Genomic DNA, 26,090 nt, shown 5'->3' with positions numbered 1-26,090 from the left:
TTCCCTGATAAACCCTCAGCAGCTCGCTTGCACATTGACCTCAGCCACAATTTCTGCTCAGTTTTAAGTGAACCCCTGAATTTGGGCAGTCTGAAGAGCTTGGAAATGGCTGGAAAGGGACCCACAGCCTTAGAATGGTGGGTTTGGGCTTTGAATGGGGTGTTGGGGCCTCCCTTGCTTTGTTATCGCTCACTAAGGAGCCCCCCTTCATGGGGGGGGGGGGTCCCGATGCTTGGAATTGCTGCAAAAAGCAGGATTTGTGTCCAAAGAGCCTCTTAAAACTGCTGGTTTTTGTTTGGGTGTGAGGTACTGCTGCTGTGTCACCCGGCCCAATGGAGGGGGGGGGTTTGGATGGTTCGTTTGGGGGGGCGATTTGGAGTTTTTTGGGGTGCTGGGTCAGTTTAGAGGAGGTTTGGGGGGGTATTTTGGGGGGGGTTTGGTTTTTGAATGGTCTGTTCTTTGGCAGGGGTTTGGAGTGTGATGTGACCAAGTTTGGGGGGGCTTTGGGGTGTTAAAAGGTCTGGTTTAGGAGGGTTTTATGAGGTTAAGGGGTCTGTTTTTGGGGGGTTGGTCTGTTCTTTGGGGGGTTAAAGGGCTGGACTGGGTTGGGGGCACTTGGGGACATTTGGTTTGGTTTTGGGGGGAGCTTTGGGCATTTGGGCTGGTTTTGGGGGTGCTTTGTGTGGTTGGGCTCTGGGGAGACCTTGAGTCTTTTTGGGGGGAGTCTGGAGGGGCTTTGGGGTGTTCCAATGGTTGGCCTGGTTTTGGGGGAGCCTTGGAGCTTTTTGGGCTTTGAGTTGGTCTGATTTGGGGGGGTATTGGGTCTTTTGGGTGTTAAAGGTTCAATTTTGGGGGGCACTTAGAGTTTTCTTTGAGGGTATTAAAGGCTTTGGGGGGGCTTTGGGCTGCTCCCCACCTCTCCCTCAGGCCAGGCCCCCGCCTCCATGAAGCACCCGCTGTCACAAGGCTCCCCCAGAAGCCCCCAAACATGGGAGTCTGGCGAGGAGCCCCCCGACCCCACCAGTGTCCCCCGCAGCCTCTGCCTGCACTGCCAGGAGCAAGATGCCTTCTTCAGCCTCTTGGGTGAGGAACCGATCCCAGGATCCCCTGAAAACTGGGAAAACCACCCCCACCCCCCCCAGGAACCCCCAAACTGGGAGTTCCCCCCCCCAAATCCTTACTTTTACATCATAGGTTGTTATTCTCTTACAGAAGACACTGTGGTGCGGGACTTCCTCTCCACGGATGTCTTTTGCAGGGTCTCTGATAAGGTCAGGCCTTCAAATAACCCCATTTTAGTGTTTCTTTAAACAAAATCCACCCCTTTTTTGCCTGAATTTAGCCCTTTTTTGCCTGAATTTAGCCCTTTTTTGCCTAAAACCCCCTTTTTTCCCCTCTTTTCCAGTACCTGTTGGCGATGGCACTGACGTACTTCAAGCGCGCCGGGCTGCCCACCAGCGAGTACACCCGCATCAACCTCTTCACTGCCCTGTGAGCTGCTAACGGGGCCCTGAGGGTGCTAATGAGGGTGCTCACTAATGAAGCCAGGCTCTAATGATGCTGTTACGGGGTCAAACCCTAACCCTGAGCCATGATGGTGCCCTGCAAATCACCTCATTCTCTTCCCATCATCCCCAACTCCTGGGATTTAGAATCATGGAATGGTTTGGGTTGGAAAGGACCTTATGATCGTCCAGCTCCAACCCCCTGCCATGGGCAGGGACACCTTCCACTAGAGCAGGTTGCTCCAAGCCCCTGTGTCCAACCTGGCCTTGAACACTGCCAGGGATGGGGCAGCCACAACTTCTTGGACAACCCATTCCAGTGTCCCACCACCTTCACAGGGAAGAACTTCTGCCTTATATCCAACTTAAACTTCCCCTGTTTCAGTTTGAACCCATCACCCCTTGTCCCATCGCTCCAGTCCCTGATGAAGGTCCCTCTCCAGCATCCTTGTAGCCCCCTTCAGACCCTGGAAGCTGCTCTGAGGTCTCCAGCAGCTTCTCTTCTCCAGGCTGAACAGCCCCAATGTTCTCAGCCTGGCTCCATACGGGAGCTGCTCCAGCCCCTGCTCATCCTCGTGGCCTCCTCTGGCCTGGCTCCAGCAGCTCCATGTCCTTATGTTGAGGACCCCAGCACCGCACCCAGTGCTGCAAGTGGGGTCCCACAAGAGCAGAGCAGAGGGGCAGGATCCCCTCCTTCGACCCGCTGCTCACCTCCTTTGGGTGCAGCCCAGCACACAGCGGGTTTCTGGGCTCCAGCACCCACTGAAGTGGCTCCTGTTCAGTTTCTCCTGAGCCCGTTTCAGCCCGTCCTCCCGCCCGCAGGTACCTGGCGAGCGACATGGAGGAGGACGAGGAGCAGCACAAGTACCGCATCTTCCCCTGGGCCCTGGGCCGCCGCTGGCGCCGGCTCTTCCCGCGCTTCCTGCGGCGCCGCGACTGCCTCTGGGCCCGCATGAGCTACCGCGCGGCCGTCAGCCGGCTCTGCTGCGAGGAGGTGGGTGTGAGAGCCCCCAGACGCACCCCAGAACCACAGGGACAAGCCAGAGACACCCCCCTGGGGGCAAAGTGGTCCTTGAGGAGCCCCTAAAATCCAAAAGAGAAATGAAATGAGGCAGTTTTGACTCAGTCCCCCTCCAAAAGTGGCGTTTTGGAGCCAATCTGCCCCTGAAAGTAGCATTTTTTGATCCAATCCCTTCCAAATATGGTGGCTTTGAACCAATATCCCATGAAAGTAGCATTTTTGATCTAATCACCTCAGAATATGGTGGGTTTGAGCCCCAAAACGTGGTGGTTTTGAGCCAATCTCCCATGAAAGTGGCATTTTTGACCAAATCTCCTCTAAAAGTGGTGGTTTTGAGCCCCGAAATGGGGCGGGTTTGACTCAGTCCCCCTCCGAAAGTGGCATTTTGGAGCCAATCTCCCCCTGAAAGTGTTGGTTTTGAGTCAATCTCCCCCTCAAAGGGACATTTTTGACCCAATCCTTCCAAATGTGGTGGTTTTGAGCCCCAAAATGTCATGTGTTTGAGCCAATCTCCCTCCAAAAGTGGGGGTTTTGACACTGTCCCCCCAAACTTAGCATTTTTGAGCCCCAAATGTGGTGGTTTTGACACACACCCCCCCTCCAAATGTGCCATTTTTGCCCCTAAAATGCTCCATTTTCAGCCCAAAACACCCAGGGTGGCATGGGGGGGGAGGAGCTGTGTTACAGCATAAGCCCCTAAACTGCCAGATTTCACCCCAAAAGCTCTGCCCCCCCCAGGTGATGGCAGCTGCCCCCCAGCACTGGGCCTGGCTGCGGGAGCGCCCCCCCCAGCACAGCGGGGCCACGCGCCCCCACCACCGGGGCGAGCAGGAGGAGGAGGAGGGCGACGGCTTCATCCTCGGCTGCCCCAAACCGCACTGAATTGGGCTGAAACCGGCCAAAAGTGGGGCCTCTCCGTGCCCCCAATGCACCTTTTTGTTCATGTCCCCCCCCCCGAGGGGTTTTAATGCTCGGTTGTGGTAATTTCCCCCCCTATTTATAACCATGATGGATAAAATTCACCCCAAATCACTTGTTTTCTACTCGGTGCCTGATCTTTTTCCTCATTTCTCTTGGGTTTTGCCTCCAAACTCGGGTGTCTCCCTCCAAGGGGAGGCCCCCAGCCCCTTTTTCATGCAAAAACAGGGGAAAATGGGCGAGAGGGTATTAAACATTACGTGCAATGGCTGGTTTTGTGCTTTGTGTGGGGGGAAACAGGGGAAATAGATAAAAATGGGCTGGGGGGGGTTGGGGGGCCCCAAAATGGGGGGTTGGGGGGGGCCTGTCCCCCTTTGGCCCCCCCCCAACCTGTGGCCATTCCTCTCTCCCCACAGCAGCAGCTGTCAGCATGAGGGACCCCCCTCAGGGGCAGGTAGGGACACGTGTGTTACATACATGTTCTGGTACATGCTACATGTGCTCCAGCCTTGCACATACCGGGGGGGCAACCCCCTGCACGTCTGTGTTCATCCTATGTCGTCACCCTCTGTGTGTGTGTCCCAGCTCTCAGCACACATGTTCTGGCCCTCTGCACATGTATGTTTCATACATGTTGCTCTCCACGCATGTCCTGAGCCTATGCACATGTCCCAGCCATGTCCCCACGTGTGTGTAGCTTGTAAGCCCAGCCCTTTGCACGTGTGTCCCATGTGCATCCTGCTGTGTCCCAGCCCTGCACATGCATGTTCCAGCCTCTACGTGTGTCCCCATGTGTCCTTGCCCTCTACACACATCCCATGTATGTCCCTCTTGAGCACGTATGTCCCATGCGTGTGCCTGTGTCCCAGCTGTGTGCACACATGTTCTCGCTATCTACACATGTATGTGTCACGTGTCCCAGCCCTCTGCACACGTGTTGTGGTTGTGCACATACATGTCCCATGTGTACCCAGCCCTCTGCACACGCATGTTCCAGCTGCCTGCACGCCCGTCTCATGTGTGCCCAGCCCTTTACCCACACAGGTCTCTGTGTGTCCCAGCCCTCTGCACACGCATCCCACACGTGTGGCACACGCGTGTGCTGCTGCCCAGCCCCCTGCAGCCAAAGCCCCGAGCACGAGAGACCCCAAAACGTTAGAAACGGCCCCAAACCCACCCCCAAACTCATCCATTTCACCCCATTTCCGCCCCCCCGGGCGGGGCGGTGCTGGGTGGAGCCGGGGGGGGGGGTGGGGCGGGTTCACCCCGGTCTCTTCTTCCTCCTCGGGGAAGACTTGCCGGGAATAAGGGATTTTGCTGCTTTTCCCTTGATTTCACCCCAAAACGAGGCCGGGAGCGTGTCCCCACCCCCCCCTGCAGCCAGGTATGTCCCCGGGGGGGGGGACGGGGGGTCCCTGGTCTCCCCATGGCCGGGTGACGGCGCCGGAGCCGCTTCCCCGCTCCACAACTTACAACAACTCCGGATCGGGGCGAGTCCCGGCGTTTGGGGGCCTGTTTTCCTCCTTTTGCAGCACCGGGAAGGGGTTGGGAGCTTTGGGGGTCCCTTGTGTGTCCCCCCCAATCCTTGGTTTACCCCCCGAAAGTACTTTTTGGGGATTATCAACCCTGGGGAGGGTGGAAAATGGGGAGATTTTGGGTGGGTTTAAGTGGGTTTGCTCATAATCGAGTCGGGTTTTGCTGCTTTATCTTCGTTTTCTCCCCAGTGCCGGCAGAGGGGACGCGGCCGCCGAAGTGCCGCCGGCACCGGGCCCAGGCTCTGCCCCACGGCACCTGCCGGGGCACCGGCACCCTGGAAACGGGCTGAAAAGAGCCGAGTTTGGTCCTGCTGTGCCAAAAAACGTATGTTTTGGGACGGCTCCCGCTCTAGAGGGCGTCATCCCATGAGCACCCCATAAGTTAGGCCTCTATTGTGCCCCCCCCAAAGCTGCTCTGGGGTGGGGGTGGGGAGGAATTAGAGACTTCCCCCCTTCCCCCCATTTTGGGGATAATTAATGCTTCTTTGGGGCAGAATCGCTAGTTTTGGGAGCCCTGCCCCCATCCCCAAGTGCTGTGCTGGGCTTTGGGGTGACAGAACAACCCCCCCCGGGGCTGTGTTGGTGGGACCCACAGTGCCAGCACCGCTGTCACCCCCCCCCCCCCCCCCGGCGCTGCCTCAGCCGCCCTAATGAGCACCTCATTAACTCCTCTGGGCTTAACGAAGCTCCTCCGGGTGTCATTGAGGCCCTGAGGGGTGCGGCGGCGGCAGCGCCCGGGGCTGAGCCGCGGGGAGCGGCCTCAGCACCCTCCTCGACCGGCAGGACCAGTCCCTGGGGCCGTTTCCCATCGTTGCCGGCAGCGTTTGGGGCTTCCCCAATGCTGGAATTACCATAATTAGGGTTTTCTTCATCCCTCCCGGGGCCGTTTTGAGGTGAAACACGAGGATTTGGGGCTCGCTGGGTGACAGACAGGGAGCAGCTGCCGCGGGGGGGAGGGGGGGTGAAGGGGGGGGTTCCCCGCCCCCGGAATTCCGGGGTTTTGTCTCAAAACAGCAGCGTTGGGTTCACCCAAATCACCCCAATGTGGCTCAGGCGGGACCCCACGTTTGGGGGGTTACAGCTTATTTTAGGGGGGGTTCCCCCCAAAATAAGGTCTCCACGGGATCAGCAGCACTTGAGTTTAGTAACACCCAACAGGGGGGTTTGGGGCAAAATCCCCTTTTTTTGTCCAAGCTGCTCCTGGGGGATCCTAAAGCAGACCCCAAATCCCCCTGCAAAGATCCCCAAATCCACTCAATATCCCCCAACCCCCCAAACTTCCCCCTAAATCCCTCCCAGAATCCTCCAACACTCCCAAAAACTCCCAAATCACCCCCCAAATCCTGCCCAAAAGATCCCCCAACCCCCCACCAAATTCCCGAATTCCCACAAAAATCTACAGGCCTCCTAAAAACTCCCCTCAAACCCCAAATTCCTCCTCAAATACCCCGAAATTCCCCAAATCCCCCCCAAATCTGCAAGTCCCCCCGCAATTCCTCAAATCCCCCCAAATCCCCTAAAACTAAATGGCCAAATCCTCCCCAAATCCTAAAATACCCACAAGCTCCCCCTAAATCCCTTTGAAAACCCCCATATCATCTCCAAATACCCCCAAATTCCCCCTGAAATCCCCAAATGCCCCCAAAATCCCGCAAGAAATCCACAAAATCCCACAAGAAATCCACAATTCCACCCCAAGAATCCCCAAATCCCCCCCCCCCAAATGCCCAAATTCACCCCCCAATTCTCAAAATCTCCCAAATTCCTCCCCAAACGCCCCAGACGCTCTCAGCAGAGGTGGTTGCCGGCGCTCGGTATTCCCGGTTTTCCCCATTTCCCGCTGTTTTCCCGCATGCCAGGATGGCGGAGCCGCCCATCGTGCCCGTGTACTGCACGGGCGTCTCGGCGCAGGTGCAGCGGCAGCGGGCCAAGGCGCTGGGCTTGGGGCGGCACGAGAACGCCGTGCGCTACCTGGAGCAGGACTACGGGCGCTTGCTTGAGGAATGCCGGAATTCCGGAAGCCTTTTCCGTGATCCAACCTTCCCGCCGGCACCCAGCTCCCTCGGCTTCCGCGAGCTCGGCCCCGGCACTGCCAAAACCTACGGCGTCCAGTGGAAGAGGCCGACGGTGAGCGGCGGCGCTCCCAAACTGCGCCAATTGGGATGTGATTCCCCATCAGGGCTTGGAAAAACCCCTTCGACCTCCAAATTTGGGGGGATTTGGGTGAATTCCGGTGATGGAGCCGGCGGCTTTTCCCACAGGAGCTGTGTCGGCGCCCGCAGTTCATCGTGGATGGAGCCACACGCACTGATATCTGCCAGGGAGCGCTGGGTAGGGAATGCCGCCGCGACGTCTTGTCCCGGTTTTCATAGACTCATGGAATGCGTTGGGAAGGACCTTAAGATCATCCAGCTCCAACCCCCTGCCATGGGCAGGGACACCTCACACCAGGCCATGGCACCCAAGCCCCATCCAACCTGGCCTTGAACACTGCCAGGGATGGAGCATTCCCAACTTGCTTGGACAACCCATCCCAGTGTCCCACCACCCTCACAGGGGAAGAACTTCCTTAGATCCAACCTGAACTTCCCGTTTCACTTTGAACCCATCACCCCTTGTCCCATCGCTCCAGTCCCTGCTGAAGGTCCCTCCCCAGCATCCTTGTAGCCCCCTTCAGACCCTGGGAGCTGCTCTGAGGTCTCTGAGGTCTCTTCTCCAGCCCCAATGTTCTCAGCCTGGCTCCGTACGGGAGCTGCTCCAGCCCCTGCTCATCCTCGTGGCCTCCTCTGGCCTTGCTCCAGCAGCTCCATGTCCTTATGTTGAGGACCCCAGCACCGCACCCAGTGCTGCAAGTGGGGTCCCACAAGAGCAGAGCAGAGGGGCAGGATCCCCTCCTTCGTCCCGCTGCTCACCTCCTTTGGGTGCAGCCCAGCACACGGTGGGTTTCTGGGCTCCAGCACCCACTGAAGTGGCTCACGTTCAGTTTTTCATCCGCCAACACCCCCAAGTCCTTCTCCTCAAACTGCTCCGAAGCTGAATTTTGGAGGTTTTTGCCTCAAATTGAAGATGGGGTTTGGTTTGGTTTGGTTTGGTCAATGTGGGGGCCGTCGCCACACCGTGGCCGGTAACCGGTGGCCACTGCCCACAGGGGACTGTTGGCTGCTGGCGGCCATCGCATCCCTCACGCTCAATGAGCCGCTCCTGCACCGCGTGGTGCCGCACGGGCAGAGCTTCCAGCACGGATACGCCGGGATCTTCCACTTCCAGGTGAGCACCTCAACCCCCCAGCACCACCTTTGGGCTCAAATCTGCCAGTTTGGGGCTCAAATCCACCAATTTGGGGTTCAAATCGACCAGTTTGGGGCTCAAATCCACCAGTTTGGGACTCAAATCCACCACTTTGGGACTCAAATCCACCAGTTTGGAGTCCCCTCTGCCACTTTGAGGATCACATCCACCATTTGGAGGCTCAAATCAATCATTTTGGGGTCCCCTCTGCCATTTGGGGGCTCAAATCCACCATTTTGGGCTTATCCTCTGCAATTTTGCGTTTCCCTCCACCGCTTTGGTGCCAAATCAGGCGCTTTCCACCGCGAAACATCCGCCAAGTTCCCCCCCCACCTTTGCCACCGCCACCATCTCCTTGATGCACCATCCTCTCAGAGCCACGTGCTGCGGGACCCCAAAAGGGCTCTTTTCTCCCCCAAATCCCCTTCCTGAGCTTCAAAACCAAGGGGTTCCTTTAGCCCTGGTGCCTCCTCCTCCTCTCTGCAGATCTGGCAGTTCGGCGAGTGGCTGGACGTGGTGGTGGATGACTACCTGCCCACCAAGGACGGGAAGCTGCTCTTCGTGCACTCAGCCGAGGGCAGCGAGTTCTGGAGCGCGCTGCTGGAGAAAGCCTATGCCAAGTGCGTCCCCTTCCTCCTCCTCCTCCTCCTCCTGCTTCTCCTCCTCCCTTTGGGTTGAATCCCGCCTGGAACGGCGCAATCCTGCAGGGTGAACGGCTGCTACGAGGCGCTCTCGGGCGGCAGCACCTCGGAGGGCTTTGAGGACTTCACCGGCGGCGTGACGGAGTGGTACGACCTCCGCAAGCCCCCCGCGGATCTCTACCAGATCATCCTCAAGGCGCTGGAGCGCGGCTCCCTCCTCGGCTGCTCCATCGACGTGAGAGGCCTTGCTTTGGGGCCAAAGCGCCACGTTTGGGGGCTCCTGCATCCACCAAGCCCAGCACGGCGAGGCCGTAACGGCGCCACCGTGTTGCCCTGCAGGTAACAAGTGCCTTTGACATGGAGGCGGTGACGTTCAAGAAGCTGGTGAAGGGACACGCGTACTCGGTGACGGGAGCCAAGCAGGTGAGAGGCGGCACCGGTTTGGGGTGAAAAGTGGCAGTTTTGGGGGCTTGACGGTGCCATTCGCAGATCAACTACCGCGGGCAATCCCTGGGCCTGATCCGTATGCGCAATCCCTGGGGAGAAGTGGAGTGGACGGGAGCGTGGAGCGACAGGTGAGGACCCAGAGCGGGCTCCGTTCGCGGTAACGCCGCGGCTCGGCCCCGGGTGAGACCCGTTTGCCACCGGCAGCTCATCCGAGTGGAACGCGGTGGAGCCGGCGCTGCGGCAGCAGCTGATGGTCAGGATGGAGGACGGGGAATTCTGGTAAGCGACGAGGGATGAAAGAAAACCCATCACCTTTTCCCGACCGTTTCACGCTAGGAAAAGAGGGAAAACCTCCTGCTCCCACCCGCTGGTGCTTCCTCTTCCTCCAGGATGTCCTTCCGGGATTTCCTGCGGGAATTCACCCGCCTGGAGATCTGTAACCTCACCCCGGACGCTCTCCAATCCCGCAAATTCCGCAAGTGGAACACGCGCCTCTATGACGGGACGTGGCGCCGCGGCAGCACGGCCGGTGGCTGTAGGAACTACCCCGGTAGGTGCCGCCGGCGCAGAGTTTCACCCCCAAACCCCACCATTTTTGGCATCGATTTAACCTCTTTTGGCTCTTCTTCCAGCCACCTTCTGGATAAACCCCCAGTTCAAGATCCAGCTGGAAGAGGTGGACGACACCGGGGATGAGGAGGGTGGGCGCGAGCCCGGCTGCAGCTTCCTCCTGGCGCTGATGCAGAAGAACCGGCGCCGCGAGCGCCGCTACGGCAAGGACATGGAGACCATCGGATTCGCTGTCTATGAGGTATTGGTGTCAACCAAAGTCAACTGGCGTCAGTTGGCATCAACTGGCATCGACTGATGTCAACTGGCATCAACTGGTGTCGGTGTCAACCGATATCAACCGGCGTCAACCGCGCACCCTCAACCTCTCCTCTCCCTGCAGGTTCCTCCTGAGGTGGGTACATCAACGCTACCAACGCCGAACCGGGCAGCGCCGGAGGGTGTTTTTGGGGGCTGGGCGGGTGTTGTTTCAGGTGTTGTGTTTGGAACGCCGTTCCCTTCCGTTCCGGCAGCACGTGGGGAAGTCGGGCGTGCACCTCAAGCGGGATTTCTTCCTGGCCAACGCCTCGCGCGCCCGCTCGGAGCAGTTCATCAACCTGCGGGAGGTGAGCACGAGGTTCCGGCTGCCGCCGGGCGAGTACATCGTGGTGCCCTCCACCTTCGAGCCCAACAAGGAAGGAGACTTCGTCCTCCGCGTCTTCTCCGAGAAGAAAGCCGGCACCGAGTGAGTGGGAGACGCCTCCTCAGCGCCAACGAAGCCCCGGCCGGCTCCGGAGGCCAAACTCCTCTTCGTTATCTCCGCAGGGAAATGGACGACAAGATCCAAGCGACGCTCCCGGATGAGGTGAGCGGAGCCGGCGGCCGCGCCGGGTCGTGGTGGTGCCTCTTTACCAAACCAGCCCTTTTTCTCCTCAGAAAGTGCTCTCCGAAAGCGAAATCGATGACAGCTTCAAGGCGCTCTTCAAGCAGTTGGCTGGGCCGGTGAGCGCGGGGATGCCGACGGGGCTGTGGTGGGCCGTGGTTCTTTGGAGAACACCCCGTCTCTTTCCTCCCCGTAGGACATGGAGATCAGCATCACGGAGCTTCAGACCATCCTCAACCGCATCATCGGCAAACGTGAGCCGCCGGGGCGGGATCTTGGGATTCACGGGGAAGACGAGTGGGAAAAACCCTCTTTGGTTGGGGTCAAATCCATGTGCTCCAGTAACCGGGGGCTGATTTCCAGATAAGGACCTCCGGACCAAAGGCTTCAGCACCGAGTCCTGCCGCAGCATGGTCAACCTCATGGATGTATCCACCACCCCCAGCCGTGGGCTTCATTTTGGGGGTGCAACACCCCAACCCCATTCCCCATGGATCCCCCCTTTTCCTTAACGCCTCCACCCTGCAGAAAGACGGCAGCGGGAAGCTGGGACTGGTGGAGTTCAACGTGTTGTGGAACCGGATCCGCAACTACCTGGTGGGTCCGGGGGGGAGGGTGGGTGTGGAATTCTGGGGGAATGAGGCTGGGATTTGGGGGTGTCCCCCCCTCCTGGTGACCCCTTGTTGTGTGTTTTGGGGGGCACAGACCATCTTCCGCAAGTTCGACCTGGATAAATCCGGGAGCATGAGCGGCTACGAGATGCGGATGGCGCTGGAAGCGGCGGGTGCGTCCCCGTGAACCCCGGGATTCCTGAAGGAATTCCCACCTTTCCCACCTCCCTCTGATGGTTTTAAGTTGGTTTTATGGATGAGTCGATCCCCCAAAGGGTATAAATTGAGCAAGAAGCTCCACGAGTTGATCATCACCCGCTACGCGGAGCCCGACCTCGCCATCGACTTCGACAACTTCGTCTGCTGCCTCGTGCGCCTGGAGACCATGTTCCGTGAGCACCATTCCCGCCTCGGGAGCAGGGAAAAAGGGGGAAAACTGGGATTGAAAGGGCTGATAGCCTTACTTTTCTCATTCGCTTCCATAGGAAAGGTGGAAAACCCCATGGGAGTTGAGGGGAAAGCGGGGAAAAGTGCAAAAAAAAGCAGGATTTAAGTTCAAACATTGGAATTTTCCTCTTAAATCCCATTTTCCAGCTTTTCCTGTTAAACCCAGCTGGGGTTTGGGCTTTGCAATGGGACAAAATGGGGGTTTTCCAACTTTCCCTCCTAAAACCTGCTGTTATTTGCACATTTTCCTGTTCAATGCTGGGGGGTTTCCAGTTTTCCCCTTCAGCTCCCGGGGGGGTTTCCCAGCTTCTCCCAGAGTTTAACTTTTCCATGGAATTGAACAGGAAAAGTGTGAGAAAACCCCACAGGAAAAGTGGGGTTTTTCCAAATTTCCCTTTAAATTCTATGAGTTTTTTTCCTGACATCTCCTCAAATCCTGTTTTTTTCCCAACTTTTCCCCTTAAAGCTTCTTTTTTCCCAACTTTTCCCCATAAACCTTGGTTTATTCCCACCTTTTCCCCTTAAATCCTGTTTTGACCCAGCTTTTCCCCTTCAATCCCACCCCATTCCCCCCTTTTCCCACCGCGTCGCCTCCTGTTCCCTCCTGCAGGACTCTTCCAAGCAATGGACGTGGACCAGGACGGTGTCATCACCTTCGACTTGCTGCAGGTACCGGCGGGTGCTGACACCCCCCAACAACACCCTACAACACCCCTCAACACCCCTAACAGCACCCCACTACACCCCCCAACAACACCCCCCAACAACACCACATAGCACCCCCCAACAACACCCTTCAACACCCTCTGACAACACCCCACAGCACCCCAACACCACCCCTCAAGACCCTCAATAGCACCCCACTACACCCCCCAACAACACCCCCCAACAACACCCTGCAGCACCCCAACACCCCCCAACAACACCCCCTAACAACACCCCACAGCACCCCCCAACAAAATCCTCCAACACCCCCCAACAACACCCCCTAACAACACCCCACAGCACCCCCCAACAACACCCTTCAACACCCCCCAACAACACCCCGCAGCACCCCCAACAACACCCTTCAACACCCCCCAACAACACCCCACAGCACCCCAACACCCCCTAACAACACCCCACAGCACCCCCAACAACACCCTTCAACACCCCCCAACAACACCCCCCAGCACCCCCCAACAACACCCTTCAACACCCCCCAACACCACCCCCCAACAACACCCTGTAACACCCCCCAGCCCCCTGAACCCGCCTGTTCCTCGCAGTGGCTCCAGTTCACCATGTTCGCCTGAGCAGCCCCCAAGTGCCTTCCCAGCGGGAGCCGCCGGCGTCGCCGCGCTGGATTTTCCCTCTTTTTTGGCTTCTTCCTCGTTTCCCAGCACAAGAAGGGTGTTTTTGGGGGGTGCGGGAGGCACCGCAGCCACCCCCAAACCGGGACCCCGGGACACCCAGCCACGCTTTGCCAAAGAAACGCTCCTGCCCTCACCCCCGCAGGGAGGTTTTGGGGGGAATTCCTGGGGTTTTGGTGCTTCTTCACATGATGGAAGGAGCCGGGGGGGGTCACCGGGTGTTGGGACCCCCCATCGTGGCCACCAGAGCTTCCCACTTCCGCCTTCGACAGGGATCTTCAACCTCCAACAGGGATCTTCTGCCTCCAACAGGGATCTTCCGCCTCCAACAGGGATTTTCCGCCTCCCGGGTGCCAAAATAGTGGTTTTTTATGAGATAAATTAAAATCAATGGGAAAAACTCCAAGGAATGTTCCTCAAAGTGGTTTTCCCGCTGCTCCTTCCCCCTCATCCAGCTCTTCCGCAGGGTGAATCCCACCGTTCCCGCTCCAACCCGCCGGGAGCTGAGGAGGAGCCGATGGCACGTTTCCACCCAGGTGCCAGAATGTCTATTTAGGGATTGTGTTAGGGGGTTATAGGGATATTTGGGATCCTATCAGGGATATGGGTAGGTTGTGTCAGGGATGGGGATGGGTCCTGTCAGGGAAATGGGGGGATCCTGTCAGGGATATGGGTGAATTCTGTCAAGGAGGGGGATGGATCCTGTTAGGGATAGGGATGGATCCTGTCAGGGATATGGGTGAATTCTGTCAAGGAGGGGGATGGATCCTGTTGGGATAGGGATGGATCCTGTCAGGGATAAGGTTGGATCCTGTTGGGGTAGATCCTGTCAAGGATGGGGATGGATCCTGTCAAGGATAGGGATGGATCCTGTCAGGGATAAGGTTGGATCCTGTTGGGATGGATCCTGTCAAGGATGGGGATGGATCCTGTCAGGGATAAGGTTGGATCCTGTTGGGATAGATCCTGTCAAGGATGGGGATGGATCCTGTTAGGGATAGGGATGGATCCTGTCAGGGATAAGGGTGGATCCTGTCAAGGAGGGGGATGGATCCTGTCAGGGATAAGGTTGGGTCCTGTTGGGATAGATCCTGTCAAGGATGGGGATGGATCCTGTCAGGGATAAGGTTGGGTCCTGTTGGGGTAGATCCTGTCAAGGATGGGGATGGATCCTGTCAGGGATAAGGGTGGATCCTGTTGGGATAGATCCTGTCAAGGAGGGGGATGGATCCTGTTAGGGATAGGGATGGATCCTGTCAGAGTGAATCCTGTCAAGGATGGGGATGGATCCTGTTGGGATAGGGATGGATCCTGTCAGGGATAAGGTTGGATCCTGTTGGGATAGATCCTGTCAAGGATGGGGATGGATCCTGTTGGGATAGGGACGGATCCTGTGGGATGTGCTGAGGGAACCCCCGGGGCGGAAGGGAAAATTCCCGCCTTTTCCCTCCCGCCTCGGCGGGGGCGGGGGAAGGCGGTGGGGGTTGCATTGCCCCCGCCCACCTCTCTCCGATTGGTCCGTTCACCTCCCTAATCTGCATAACCCCGCCTCTCACCCCCCCGCGCGGCCCCGCCTCTTTCCTTATAAGGCGCTGCTCCGCCCCCCTTCCCCTCTGCCGTCAAGCGCGGCAGTGTCGCGCCCGCGCGGGCTTTTCGGTGCCGGGATGGCGGAGCCGGAGCAGCTGCAGCTGCCGGAGGAGCCGGAGCCGGTGTCGGCCGAGGCGGTGCTGAGGGAGCTGCGGCTCTTCGAGCTGCGCTGCCAGGGCGAGGACGTGCCCGACAGGCGTGAGGGCACCGGGGGGGGCGGCCGGGGGTGTTGGAGGGGGCTCAGGTAGCTTAGGCGGGCGTTAAGGGACGTGTTTGAGGGAGGTTTGGGGGTGACAGGAGAGGTATTTGGGGAGATAACGGAGGGTTAAGGGTGTTATGGAGGTATTTGAGCGGGTTTAGGGGTGTCGGGAGGCTTTGGGTGATTTAGGGGTGTCAGGGGGGGATTTGGGTGATTTAGGGGTGTCAGGGGAGGATTTGGGTTATTTAGGGGTGTCAGGGGAGGTGTTGGAGGCGGTTTGGGTGGTTCAGGAGGGATATTTGAGGCGATAAGTGAGGTTTAGGGGCAACGGAGGTGTTGGAGATACTTTAGGGGTGATAGGGAATGTGGGGGGGGTTTCAGTGATTTGAGGGTGTCTTGGGAGGTGTTGGAGGGGGTTTGGGTGGCTTAGAGACGTTGGGGAGGTGTTTAAAGGGGTTTTAGGGATGTCAAGGGAGGTGTTGGAGGCGGTTTGGGTGGTTCAGGGGTGCCAGGGGAGCTGTTGGAGGCAGTTTTGGGGGGTTCTGGGTACACCCAAACCACCACCACCCCTCCCCGCAGTGGTGGAGCTGTGCCTGACCCACGGCCTGGGCCCGGTGGCGTTGGCCAACGAGCTGTTGGCCTTTGTCACCAGCAAGAACCTCGGCATTGAGCTCTCCAGCAACGGCCTCCACGCCTTCGAGCACGAGGTGGGGGGGCCCCGATATCCCCATAACCCCCGGGAGGAGCCGGTGGGTGATGACACTCACCCCTCTCCTCCTCTTCTTGCTCCAGGTCCTCATCAAGCGGAGCAGCAGAGTCCCCCAGAAGAGGGACAACCGCTACAGCGGCCTCCACGACGTCCACTCTCTCCAGGAGCTGTATCCCAATGGATTTGGGGTGGTTCCTATCAAGAAACAGGGCGTTAAGGTGTTCCCCCCCTCTTGTTAGTGCCAGTTAAAGGGAGGAATTACCAGCTTGGGGGGGTGTTGCTGCATGTCCCCCCTAAACAAGAGCTTTGGGTGCTCCTTAACAAGCTGCTAGCCTTGACGAGGAAGAGGAGGATGAGCTGCTGGCCGCCTACACCACTCCCTCCAAGGTGTGCACCAACACCTTCCCCCCCAAACCTGCCGCCTCCTGCCTCAAAACCCTGCACCTAAACCATTCCTTCCGGGTTTATTTTCCTGCAGAATTCCCAGAAACGCCCCAATTCCACGCCGGAGACGCCGCGGCCCAAGCGGAGCCTCTCGTCCCGCAGCCCCTACGCGCTCTTCTCCCCCAGCAGCTTCTCCCCAAGGTAACCCCGCGACACCGGGACCGGCGGCGGGGCCGGGCCGGGGTTGTCACCATCGCTCCGCCTGTTGTCCCCACAGCGTCACCCCCTCGCAGAAGTACAGCGCCCGCAGCAGCCGCGGCGAGGTCGTGGTCTCCTTCGGCTCCATCCAAGGGCCCTCCTGGAGCGGGCAGGGGGGTCGTGGTTGTACCCCGCGACTCTTCGGTTCTCCAGAGGAAAACTTGACCAAAGCCTACAAATTCATGTTCCAAAAAGCACTTGATACGCGGGAAGGTGACGCCGTGAGCCTGGAAAACAGGGGGGATGCAGGGAGGGGACCCCCCAACCATCACCGCTGCGGTGTTGGGGTGTAGCCACCGCCTGTTCTCGCCCCGTAGTGTTGTTGTGGAGGATCGAGGTGCTCGGCGACGCGCTGAAGAGTCACCATCACCTCGAGGACTTCACCTCGCTGTCGCTCCCGGCGCAGGTGATCCCGTCAGCACCATTCCGAGGGCATCCTCATGGTGTTTTGGGGTGAAACCGACTGGGTTTGGGGGTGCTGGTGTCCCACAGGAACTGGTGACCGTGCTGGGCCAGATCGGCTGCGATGCCAACGGGAAGCTCAACGCCAAGTCCGTGGTGCTGGAGGGCGACCAGGAGCACTCCTCCGGTGGCCAAGTCCCTCTGGACCTCTCGGAGCTGAGGGAATATTCCCTCTTCCCGGGTCAGGTGGGGTTTTGGGGGGCTGGGACCCCCCCCAAGCCTTCCTCACCCCGCTCCTCCTCACCCCTGCTTGCTCCCCTGCCTGCAGGTGGTGGCGCTGGAGGGGACCAACAGCACCGGGAGGAGGATGGTGGTCTCCAAACTCTACGAGGTGACGATGGAGTCCCCCCAACGGGGCTGGTTTTGGGGTGAAAAAAGGCGATTTGGAGGCAATTGATGGTTTCTCCACAGGGGGTGCCGCTTCCCTTCCACACGCCGCCGGAGCCGACCTCAGGTGATCCCAAACCCCCCCTTTTTTGCCCCCCAAAATGCCTTTTTTCCCCCCAAACTCCCACTTTTTGTCCCCCAACCCTCCCGTTTTGTCCCCTCAAGCCCCACTTCTGTCCTTCAAACCCCTTTTTGCATCCCTCAAACCTCCCTTTTGCCCCCCACCCCCCTTTTTGTCTCTCCAGACCCTGGTTTTTGTCCCCAAACCCCCAATTTTGTCCCTTTCAACCTCGCTTCTGTCCTTCAAACCCCCTTTTCTCTCCCCCAAACCTCCTTTTTGCCCCCTACTCCCCTTTTATACCCCCTCAGACCCTCCATTTTGTCCCCCCAGACCCCAAAACGCCCCTTTTTGCCCCCTCAAACACCCCTTTTTGCCCCCTAACCCCCTTTTTCACCCCCCAACCTGCCTTTGCTGCCCCCTAACCCCCTGTTTTCGCCCCCCAACCCGCTGTTGTTGCCCCCAGAGCAGCGGATGGTGCTGGTGGCCTGTGGTCCCTACACCCCGTCCGACAGCATCAGCTACGACCCGCTCAGCGACCTGCTCACCGTCATCGCCCGCGACCGCCCCGATGTCTGCGTCCTGGTGAGGCCCCGCGGGGACACCGGTGTCAGTAACGCGGCACCGGAGCCTCAACCCCCCCAAAACCAGCCGTGGAGGGAAGAGGTGCCTTTGGTGGGACCCCAAAACACCCGTTGTCACCCTAAAGTGACCAAAAAACCCAGAGGTTTCACCCTAAAGTGGCCAAAACACCCAGACTTTTCACCCTAAAGTGGCCAAATCCCCCCCAGTTTTCACCCTAAAGTGGCCAAAACACCCGTTTTTCACCCTAAAGAGGAAAACCACCTCATTGTCACCCTGAAGTGACCAGAAAACCCAGAGTTTTCACCTTAAAGTGACCAAAAACCCCAGTTTTCATCCTAAAGTGACCACACACCCTAGAGTGGCCAAAACACCCATTTTTCACGCTAAAGTGACCAAAACCCCCCATTTCTCACCCCAAGTGACCAAAACCCTCCAATTTTCACCCTAAAGTGACCAAAACACCCGTTTTTCACCCTAAAGAGGAAAACCACCTCATTGTCACCCTAAAGTGACCAGAAACCCCAAAGTTTTCACCCTAAAGTGACCAAAACACCCATTTTTCACCCTTAAGTGACCAAAAAAACCCCCATTTCTCACCCCAAGTGACCAACACCCCCCAGTTTTCACTCTAAAGTGACCCAAAACCCCATTTTTCACCCTAAAGTGGCCAAACCCCCCAATTTTCACCCTAAAGTGGCTAAAACACCCATTTTTCACCCTAAAGTGACCAAAAAACCCAGAGTTTTCACCCTAAAGTGGCCAAACCCCCCAGTTTTCACCCTAAAGTGGCTGAAACACCCATTTTTCACCCGAAAGTGACCAAACCCCCCCAATTTTCACCCTAAAGTGACCAAAACCCCCAGTTTTCAACCTAAAGTGGGCAAATCCCCCCAATTTTCACCCTAAAGTGACCAAAAACCCCAGAGTTTTCACCCTAAAGTAACCAAACCCCCCCCAGTTCTCACCCTAAAGTGGCCAAAACACCCATTTTTCACCCTAAAGTGACCAAAAAACCCAGTTTTCAACCTAAAGTGGCCAAATCCCCCCCCAATTTTCACCCTAAAGTGACCAAAACACCCATTTTTCACCCTAAAGTGACCAAACCCCCCCATTTCTCACCCCAAGTGACCAAAACTCTCCAATTTTCACCCTAAAGTGACCAAAACACCCGTTTTTCACCCTAAAGAGGAAAACCACCTCGTTGTCACCCTAAAGTGACCAGAAAACCCAGAGTTTTCACCCTTAAGTGACCAAAAAAAACCCCATTTTTCACCCCAAGTGACCAAAACCCCCCAGTTTTCACTCTAAAGTGACCAAAAAACCCCATTTTTCACCCTAAAGTGGCTAAAACACCCATTTTTCACCCTAAAGTGACCAAAAAACCCAGAGTTTTCACCCTAAAGTGGCCAAAACCCCCAGTTTTCAACCTAAAGTGGCCAAATCCCCCCAATTTTCACCCTAAAGTGACCAAAACACCTGGTTTTCAACCTAAAGTGACCAAACCCCCCCCAGTTCTCACCCTAAAGTGCCAAAACACCCGGTTTTCACCCTAAAGTGACCAAATCCCCCCAATTTTCACCCTAAAGTGACCAAAACCCCCCCAGTTCTTACCCTAAAGTGACCCAAAACCCCATTTTTCACCCTAAAGTGACCAAACCCCCCCAGCTCTCACCATGAAGTGACCAAAACCCCCCATTTCTCACCCCATGTGCCCAAACCCCCCATTTTTTCACCCTAAAGTGCCCAAACCCCTGTTGTTAAGAGCAAATTGGGCTCTTTGGGCACCTCGTGATCCAACGCTTGAGTTACTCCTGAGGAAATCCCTGTTTCTTCCATCCCTCTTCGCATCCAGACTCCCTTTTCCCGGAATCCTTTGGGATTATGGGATAAAAGTGGTGTTTAAATAACAAAACGCATCTCTGGGGCCCCACTTGTGGGGCTTTTCCCCATTTTCACTGTTTCTTCACAGTTTGGGCCGTTCCTGGATTCCAAACACGAGCAAGTGGAGGTGAGGGAGGATGTGGGGGTCCCATTGTCCCCCAGGTACACCCCAAAAGCCGATGGAATTGGGCAAATCCCATTGTTTTCCGCCCAAAACCCAGAACTGCCAACTCCTGGGGTCTTTCTCTGAGGTCTTCAAGCTCTGCCTGAAGATGATCATCGAAGGGACGAGAAGGTAGGGAATTCCTGTGGGATTGGGGGGCAAAAGGGTGGGTTTGGGGGCAAATCCAAGGGGAAAAAGAACCGGGAATGGTTGGTGACAGTGTTGTCCCTGCGGTGTGAGGGACAAGGAGGCAACAACAGGCCTAACACCGGGTGACACACACTGAGGGGTGGGGGACACCCCAAAACACCTCGTGTCACCCTTGACAACACCCCCAAACGTCCCATCATGCTCCAGAATACCCTATGTCACCCCCAAAACACCTCCTCATGCCCCCAGAACGCTTCTTGTCACCCCAAAACACCTCTTCATGCTCCAAAACCACTTTATATCACCCCCAAAACACCTCCTGTCACCCCCAAAACACCTCCTCATGCTCCCAAAACCACCTTATATCACCCCCAAAACACCTCCTCATGCTCCAAAAACACCTCGTGTCACCCCCAAAACACCTCCTCATGCTCCAAAAACACTTCATGTCACCCCCAAAACACCTCCTCATGCTCCAAAAACACCTCATGTCACCCCCAAAACATCTCATGCTCCAAAACCACCTTGTATCACCCCCAAAACACCCCAACCCACCTCATTATGCTCCAGAACACCTCGTGTCATCCCAACCCACCTCACTTCACCCCTCGAAATACCCCAAAACACCTCATGTCACCCCAAAACACCTCGTCACCCCCAACCCTCTTCACGTGGCGATGCAGCTCCCTTCCCGCAGCACCCGAGCGTGGTTGGGGGGGGGGCGTTTCCAACCAATTTTGGGGGCTTTTCCCTGCTGGAATTGCCCCGAAGGGGCTGGTTTTGAGGCTGTTTCTGTGCCTGTTGAGGAATTGCCTGTTGCTCTCCCTGTTCCTCGGCAGCGCGGGCTCGCAGCTCGTGTTCGTGCCCTCGGCGCGCGACGTCCACCACGACTACATCTACCCACAGCCCCCGTTCTGCTGCCCGGAGCTGCCCAAGGACGACAAGCAGGTACCAACCCTCAGCTCCCCCATTCCCATCGTTCTTATCCCCAAAAAACACTGCTTTTCATAGAATCATAAGGGTTGGAAAGGACCTTAAGATCATCTAGTTCCAACCCCCCTGCCATGGGCAGGGACACCTTGCCCTAAACCACGTGGTTCAAGGCTCTGTCCAACCTGGCCTTGGACACCACCAGGGATGGAGCATCCACAACCTCCCTGGGCAACCCATTCCAGTGCTTCACCACCCTCACTGTAAAGAACTTCTTCCTTATATCTAATCTAAACTTCCCCTGTTTAGGTTTGAACCCATCACCCCTTGTCCTACCACTACAGTCCCTAAGGAAGAGTCCCTCCCCAGCATCCTTGTAGACCCCCTTCAGACACTGGAAGCTGCTCTGAGGTCTCCACGCAGCTTCTCTTCTCCAGGCTGAACAGCCCCAACTCTCTCAGCCTGGCTCCATACAGGAGGTGTCCAGCCCCCTGATCATCCTCGTGGCCTCCTCTGGACTCGCTCCAACAGCTCCATGTCCTTCTTATGTTGAGGACACCAGAACTGTACGCAGTCCTCCAAGTGAGGTCTCACAAGAGCAGAGTAGAGGGGCAGGATCACCTCCTTGTTCCATCCAACCCTTCCGATTTGGGTGAAATCCCTCTTCTCTTCGAGTTTTCCGGTCTTGTTTTTCCCACCTGGCAGTGATTTCCTGCCCCCAAAATATTCCCTTTGGGAGCAAAATCCTGATTTCCTGAGGGAGAAAGGATTTGGGAGTGGAAACCTGGCAAACAGGGAATGGAGCTCCAGGAAAGCTGCCTCTTTTGGGTTAAAATTCCCTGATTTAACTCGTTTGATCCCAAAGGAGCAGCTTTTATTGCTCCTGCTGGGAATCCAGCTGTGCTGCTGCGTGGGGTTGGGGGGTATTTTGGGGGTTTAAGGGGGGTTAGGGTAAATTTGGGGTGGTTTAGGACTGGTTGAAGGGGGTTTAAGGAAGACTGAGTGTGATGGCAGCGTTTTAGGGCAGGCTTGGGGTATTTTGGGATGCGTTTGGGGTGTTTTGGGATTGGTTTAGGGATGTTTAAGGAAAGCTCAGAGTGATTGGGGTGGGTTTGGGGCACGTTGGAGCAGATTTGGGGCATTTTAGGATGGGGTTTGGGGTGTTTAAAGAAAGTTTCATGTGATTGTGATGTTTTAGGTCAGGTTTGGGGCATTTTAAGACTATTTTAGGGGTGTTGAAGGAAAGCTCAGCGTGATTACAGCATTTAAAGGCAGGTTTGGGGTGGTTTAAGGCAGGTTTGGAGCAATTTAGGCTGGGTTTGGGGTGGTTTAGGTCTGGTTTAGAGCGTTTAAGGAAAGCTCAGCATGACTGTGGTGCCGTGGAGCAGGTTTGGGGTGGTTTAGGAGTAGCTTAGGGCAGGCTTGGGTGTTTTAGGCCTGGTTTGGGGTGGTTTAGAGCAGATTTGGGGCATTTTAGGGCAGGTTTGGGTGGTTTAGGACTGGTTTAGGGCAGGCTTGGGGTATTTTAGGACTGACTTAGAGCAGGTTTGGGTGTTTTAGGACTAGTTTGGGTGTTTTAGGAGTGGTTTAGGGCTGGTTTGGGTGGTTTAGGACTGGTTTAGGGCTGGTTTGGGTGGTTTAGGGCTGGTTTGGGGGTGGTTTAGGGCTGGTTTGGGTGGTTTAGGACTGGTTTGGGGTGATTTAGGACTGCTTTAGGGCTAGTTTGGGTGTTTCAAGACTGCTTTAGGGCAGGTTTGGGTGGTTTAGGACTGCTTTAGGGCAGGTTTGGGTGGTTTAGGACTGCTTTAGGGCAGGTTTGGGTGGTTTAGGAGTGGTTTAGGGCTGGTTTGGGTGGTTTAGGGCTGGTTTGGGTGTTTTAGGACTGGTTTGGGGTGATTTAGGACTGCTTTAGGGCTCGTTTGGGTGTTTCAAGACTGCTTTAGGGCAGGTTTGGGTGGTTTAGGACTGGTTTAGGGCAGGTTTGGGTGGTTTAGGGCTGGTTTGGGGGTGGTTTAGGGCTGGTTTGGGTGTTTTAGGACTGGTTTGGGGTGATTTAGGACTGCTTTAGGGCTAGTTTGGGTGTTTCAAGACTGCTTTAGGGCAGGTTTGGGTGGTTTAGGACTGCTTTAGGACAGGTTTAGGACTGGTTTAGGGCAGGTTTGGGTGTTTTAGGGCAGGTTTGGGGTGGTTTAGGACTGGTTTAGGGCAGGTTTGGGTGTTTTAGGACTGGTTTAGGGCTGGTTTAGGTGTTTTAGGACTGGTTTAGGGCAGGTTTGGGTGTTTTAGGACTGATTTAGGGCTGGTTTAGGTGTTTTAGGACTGGTTTAGGGCAGGTTTGGGTGTTTTAGGACTGGTTTAGGGCAGGTTTCAGTGTTTTAGGGCAGGTTTGGGGTGGTTTAGGACTAGTTTAGTGCAGGTTTGGGGTGGTTTAGGGCAGGTTTGGGTGTTTTAGGACTGGTTTAGGGCAGGTTTGGGTGTTTTAGGACTGGTTTAGGGCAGGTTTGGGGTGGTTTAGGGCTGGTTTAGGTGGTTTAGGACTGGTTTAGGGCTGGTTTAGGTGGTTTAGGGCTGGTTTAGGGCAGGTTTGGGTGTTTTAGGACTGGTTTAGGGCAGGTTTGGGGTGGTTTAGGGCAGGTTTGGGGTGTTTTAGGACTGGTTTAGGGCTGGTTTGGGTGTTTTAGGACTGGTTTAGGGCAGCTTCAGGCGGGTTCAGCCGCAGCCCGCCCCCTCTCCGCAGCGCGTGCACTTCGTGTCGGACCCCTGCACCCTGGAGGTGGACGGCGTCGTGCTGGGCCTGACCTCCACCGACCTGCTCTTCCACATGGGAGCCGAGGAGATCAGCAGGTGGGTGCCGCTGGCCGGGAGCTGGGATTCGGGAATCTCCTGCTGGGGCACGGATCCAGCCCCGCGGGAGCCGGCTGCCTGGCACAGCAGCTCCCAGCTGTAAATGGCCTCGTGCCCCATTGCTCACAGCCTGTCCTTTGGCCTCTCCCACCCTTTCCTTAATGGTTTTACAGCTCCTCCAGCATCTCGGACCGGTTCACGCGCATCCTGAAGCACATCCTGACGCAGAGGAGGTGAGGCCTTGCTACAACCCCCTCAGACCCCAAAAAGGGCTTTTTGGGGGCCAAACAAGGAGCCTCCTATGTCATTCCCACCGTCTTCCCCTTGGAAGTCTCTTTTGGACCTAAGAAATTACTTCTTGGGGGGGGTTGTTCCCCATTAACAACTGCATTCTGAGGGTTTCACCCTAAATCCTCCGGCGTGGTGTGCCTCAGGCACCCCCAGGGACAGCCAAAAGAACCACAAACAACTCTTCCACCCCAAACTCACCCGTTGGTGTGAGCCACGCCTGTTGCTACAGGCGGAGGTGGTTGTTCCTGGCTGTTGTAACCTCTTCCCCCCCTCCTCCATTGGTAGTTACTACCCATTGTACCCCCCCTCGGAGGAGCTAAACGTTGACTACGAGAGCTTCTACAGCTACGCATCGTTACCGGTCACCCCGGACGTCCTGGTCACCCCCTCGGAGCTGCGGTACTTTGTTAAGGTCAGGTGGTGCCCACACACCCGCTCAAGTACCCCCAAACCCTGGGTTCCAGCTGGAATAAAGCCCAGGCTCAGGCACAGCCCTGACTGTAGCTGGTGGGTCACAGCCCTCAGCTGTTGGTGACTGTTGGCATCAGATCGGTTGTACCCAAGAGGTCACAGCCCTCAGCAGCTGGATGGGCTGTAGCTGGTGGGTCCTGGCTCTCAGCACCCAATCAGCTGTACCTGGGTGGCTCTCAGCACCCAATCAGCTGTACCTAGGTGGCTGTTGGTGCCTGGCTGGGCTGTAGCTGGGAGGTCACAGCCCTTGGCATCCAGCTCGACTGTAGCCAAGGGGTTGTGGCCATCAGCACTCGGCCTGGCTGTAGCCGGGTGGGTGGTGGTGTTGGACCAGCTGTAGTCACAGCCCTCAGCACCCAGCTCTGGTATTCCCATAGGATGTGCTGGGCTGTGTCTGCATCAACCCCGGGCGGCTGACGAAGGGGACGGTCGGGGGTACCTATGGCCGCCTGTACCTCCAGCGGGACGACACCGGGGGCGAGCGCAAGAGCCCGTGTGTCGCCGCTCAGGTTGTGAAGATCTAAATGACTGGGATGGAGCTTCCTTAATCCAAGCACCTACAAGGCAACAGCTACACCGGGACTGGCCAAACACACCTGGAATTGTGCTCAACAACCCCCCAACCGCTCCCGTTGTGCGGAGCCCTCCCGCAACAGCCGGACACAGCCGGGGCTCTGCTCCGCCTGTTCATCCCTGAGGGAGCTCCTGACCCTCAGCTCTCGGTGGCTCGTGGGGCTGTTCATGGGCTGGTTCCGTTGTCCCACTCCTTAGGTTGACAAAGAGGGATGTTCCAGCTGGATTTACCCATGGAAGAGGGGAATCCTGGCATGGAATCGTCCTCGGCTGTCCTGGATTCACCCCCTGGGTGATGTTTGGGTCAAGCTTCCTCATGATGGGATCTGGAGTTTAATTAGTTGGAAAACAATCCACCGGCGCCAGGGAATGACACCGGGAAAATCCCGGCGCGGGGTTGGGCGTGAAGCAGTTTTCCTGCCTTTTCCCCTCCAATTCCTGAGGAGGAAGCTGGAAGTGAATTCAAATCCCCTGAGTGTTCTCCTGCCATTCCTTCAGCTCCAATCCCAGGGTGGGAAAAGGCTTTTCTGACCGGAATAAAGGTAAATCCAATGGGATGAAAGAGGATGTTTTGTAACTGTCTCTGCCGCGGGGCGATTCCAGGCGTCGGGAAGCTGGAAAACAGCCTCATCAGGCGTCTCCCTTCATTCTCCACGTGATCCACCTCATTCCAGGCCTCATTCCAGGCTCCCCCTGGAAGCGTCATCTCAATCTTCCAATCCCATCAGGGTGGATTTAAGGGGAAAAAAGAGGGAAAATGGGATCTGGGGAAGGGGATCCCCCCATGGTTTCACCGCAGAACTCTGGGATATGCCAGAAAATCCCTGTTTTCTCCCCACATCCCAGTGTGGAGCCAACGGGATCAACTCTCACCATTCCAATGAGTTTTTCCCCATTTTGGTGGTTTTCACCCCAAATTCCGCACTAATTTTTCCCAACGTGGCTAAAAAGCTGCTTTATT

At 56.7% G+C, this 26,090-nt stretch overlaps 3 protein-coding genes and 1 long non-coding RNA gene across 8 annotated transcripts; 3 read left to right on the top strand and 1 right to left on the bottom strand.

Annotated features, from left to right (window-relative positions):
• The first annotated feature begins 941 nt into the window (after positions 1–941).
• Positions 942–4,503, top strand: SPDYC (speedy/RINGO cell cycle regulator family member C). Of its 3 annotated transcripts, XR_003989882.1 has the most exons (6): positions 942–1,083; positions 1,213–1,271; positions 1,406–1,491; positions 2,328–2,499; positions 3,265–3,464; positions 4,489–4,503. XR_003989882.1 is itself a non-coding variant. In XM_030475426.1 (5 exons), exons 1-5 carry the CDS (start codon positions 945–947, stop codon positions 3,876–3,878), a joined length of 474 nt encoding a protein of 157 aa, XP_030331286.1. In that variant the 5' UTR covers positions 942–944; the 3' UTR covers positions 3,879–3,926. The 3 variants fall into 3 exon arrangements, 2 of the variants coding, with proteins under 2 accessions (XP_030331286.1, XP_030331285.1); XM_030475426.1 differs by lacking the exons at positions 3,265–3,464; positions 4,489–4,503 and adding an exon at positions 3,861–3,926; XM_030475425.1 differs by lacking the exon at positions 4,489–4,503 and having other exon boundaries at positions 3,265–3,607.
• Positions 4,504–4,689: 186 nt separating this feature from the next.
• CAPN1 (calpain 1) lies at positions 4,690–13,607 on the top strand. Of its 3 annotated transcripts, XM_030475420.2 has the most exons (23): positions 4,690–4,828; positions 5,169–5,304; positions 6,839–7,106; positions 7,241–7,310; positions 8,128–8,246; positions 8,754–8,887; positions 8,975–9,143; positions 9,248–9,331; positions 9,398–9,483; positions 9,560–9,634; positions 9,745–9,905; positions 9,988–10,166; positions 10,308–10,319; positions 10,438–10,649; positions 10,730–10,769; positions 10,841–10,906; positions 10,984–11,041; positions 11,151–11,215; positions 11,316–11,384; positions 11,493–11,571; positions 11,674–11,790; positions 12,456–12,514; positions 13,114–13,607. In XM_030475420.2, the coding sequence occupies exons 3-23, from the start codon at positions 6,840–6,842 to the stop codon at positions 13,138–13,140; spliced, it is 2,148 nt and encodes a 715-aa protein (XP_030331280.1). In that variant the 5' UTR covers positions 4,690–4,828; positions 5,169–5,304; position 6,839; the 3' UTR covers positions 13,141–13,607. The 3 variants fall into 3 exon arrangements, with proteins under 3 accessions (XP_030331280.1, XP_030331278.1, XP_030331279.1); XM_030475418.2 differs by having other exon boundaries at positions 11,316–11,571; XM_030475419.1 differs by lacking the exon at positions 4,690–4,828 and having other exon boundaries at positions 5,121–5,304; positions 11,316–11,571.
• Positions 13,608–14,838: 1,231 nt separating this feature from the next.
• On the top strand, positions 14,839–25,691 carry POLA2 (DNA polymerase alpha 2, accessory subunit). The gene is made up of 18 exons (XM_030475421.1): positions 14,839–14,982; positions 15,563–15,690; positions 15,776–15,861; positions 16,025–16,079; positions 16,171–16,277; positions 16,354–16,547; positions 16,652–16,740; positions 16,827–16,982; positions 17,065–17,127; positions 17,208–17,250; positions 17,708–17,826; positions 19,796–19,834; positions 19,929–20,002; positions 20,860–20,968; positions 23,688–23,794; positions 23,968–24,027; positions 24,371–24,497; positions 24,934–25,691. The coding sequence occupies exons 1-18, from the start codon at positions 14,862–14,864 to the stop codon at positions 25,078–25,080; spliced, it is 1,824 nt and encodes a 607-aa protein (XP_030331281.1). The 5' UTR covers positions 14,839–14,861; the 3' UTR covers positions 25,081–25,691.
• Positions 17,047–25,239, bottom strand: LOC115603501. The gene is made up of 4 exons (XR_003989881.1): positions 25,153–25,239; positions 19,612–19,697; positions 17,790–17,944; positions 17,047–17,153 (listed from the first exon to the last, which is right to left on the bottom strand). It is a non-coding gene; the product is annotated as an uncharacterized LOC115603501 (long non-coding RNA).
• Positions 25,692–26,090: the final 399 nt, after the last annotated feature.

The sequence above is a fragment of the Strigops habroptila genome, unplaced genomic scaffold, assembly GCF_004027225.2.
Source record: "Strigops habroptila isolate Jane unplaced genomic scaffold, bStrHab1.2.pri NW_022045636.1_ctg1, whole genome shotgun sequence".
Lineage (NCBI taxonomy): Eukaryota > Metazoa > Chordata > Aves > Psittaciformes > Psittacidae > Strigops > Strigops habroptila.
This window is presented reverse-complemented; position numbering and strand designations above follow the sequence as displayed.

Coding starts and splice junctions, on each gene's coding strand:
- SPDYC (XM_030475425.1), top strand. CDS start 945: ATGAAGCACCCGCTGTCACAAGGCTCCCCCAGAAGCCCCCAAACATGG. Junction 1,084..1,212: donor TGCCTTCTTCAGCCTCTTGG/GTGAGGAACCGA, acceptor ATTCTCTTACAG/AAGACACTGTGGTGCGGGAC. Junction 1,272..1,405: donor TTTGCAGGGTCTCTGATAAG/GTCAGGCCTTCA, acceptor CCTCTTTTCCAG/TACCTGTTGGCGATGGCACT.
- CAPN1 (XM_030475418.2), top strand. CDS start 6,840: ATGGCGGAGCCGCCCATCGTGCCCGTGTACTGCACGGGCGTCTCGGCG. Junction 7,107..7,240: donor TCCAGTGGAAGAGGCCGACG/GTGAGCGGCGGC, acceptor CTTTTCCCACAG/GAGCTGTGTCGGCGCCCGCA. Junction 11,791..12,455: donor GCGCCTGGAGACCATGTTCC/GTGAGCACCATT, acceptor TCCCTCCTGCAG/GACTCTTCCAAGCAATGGAC.
- POLA2 (XM_030475421.1), top strand. CDS start 14,862: ATGGCGGAGCCGGAGCAGCTGCAGCTGCCGGAGGAGCCGGAGCCGGTG. Junction 15,862..16,024: donor GTCCACTCTCTCCAGGAGCT/GTATCCCAATGG, acceptor ACAAGCTGCTAG/CCTTGACGAGGAAGAGGAGG. Junction 16,983..17,064: donor ATTCCCTCTTCCCGGGTCAG/GTGGGGTTTTGG, acceptor CCCTGCCTGCAG/GTGGTGGCGCTGGAGGGGAC.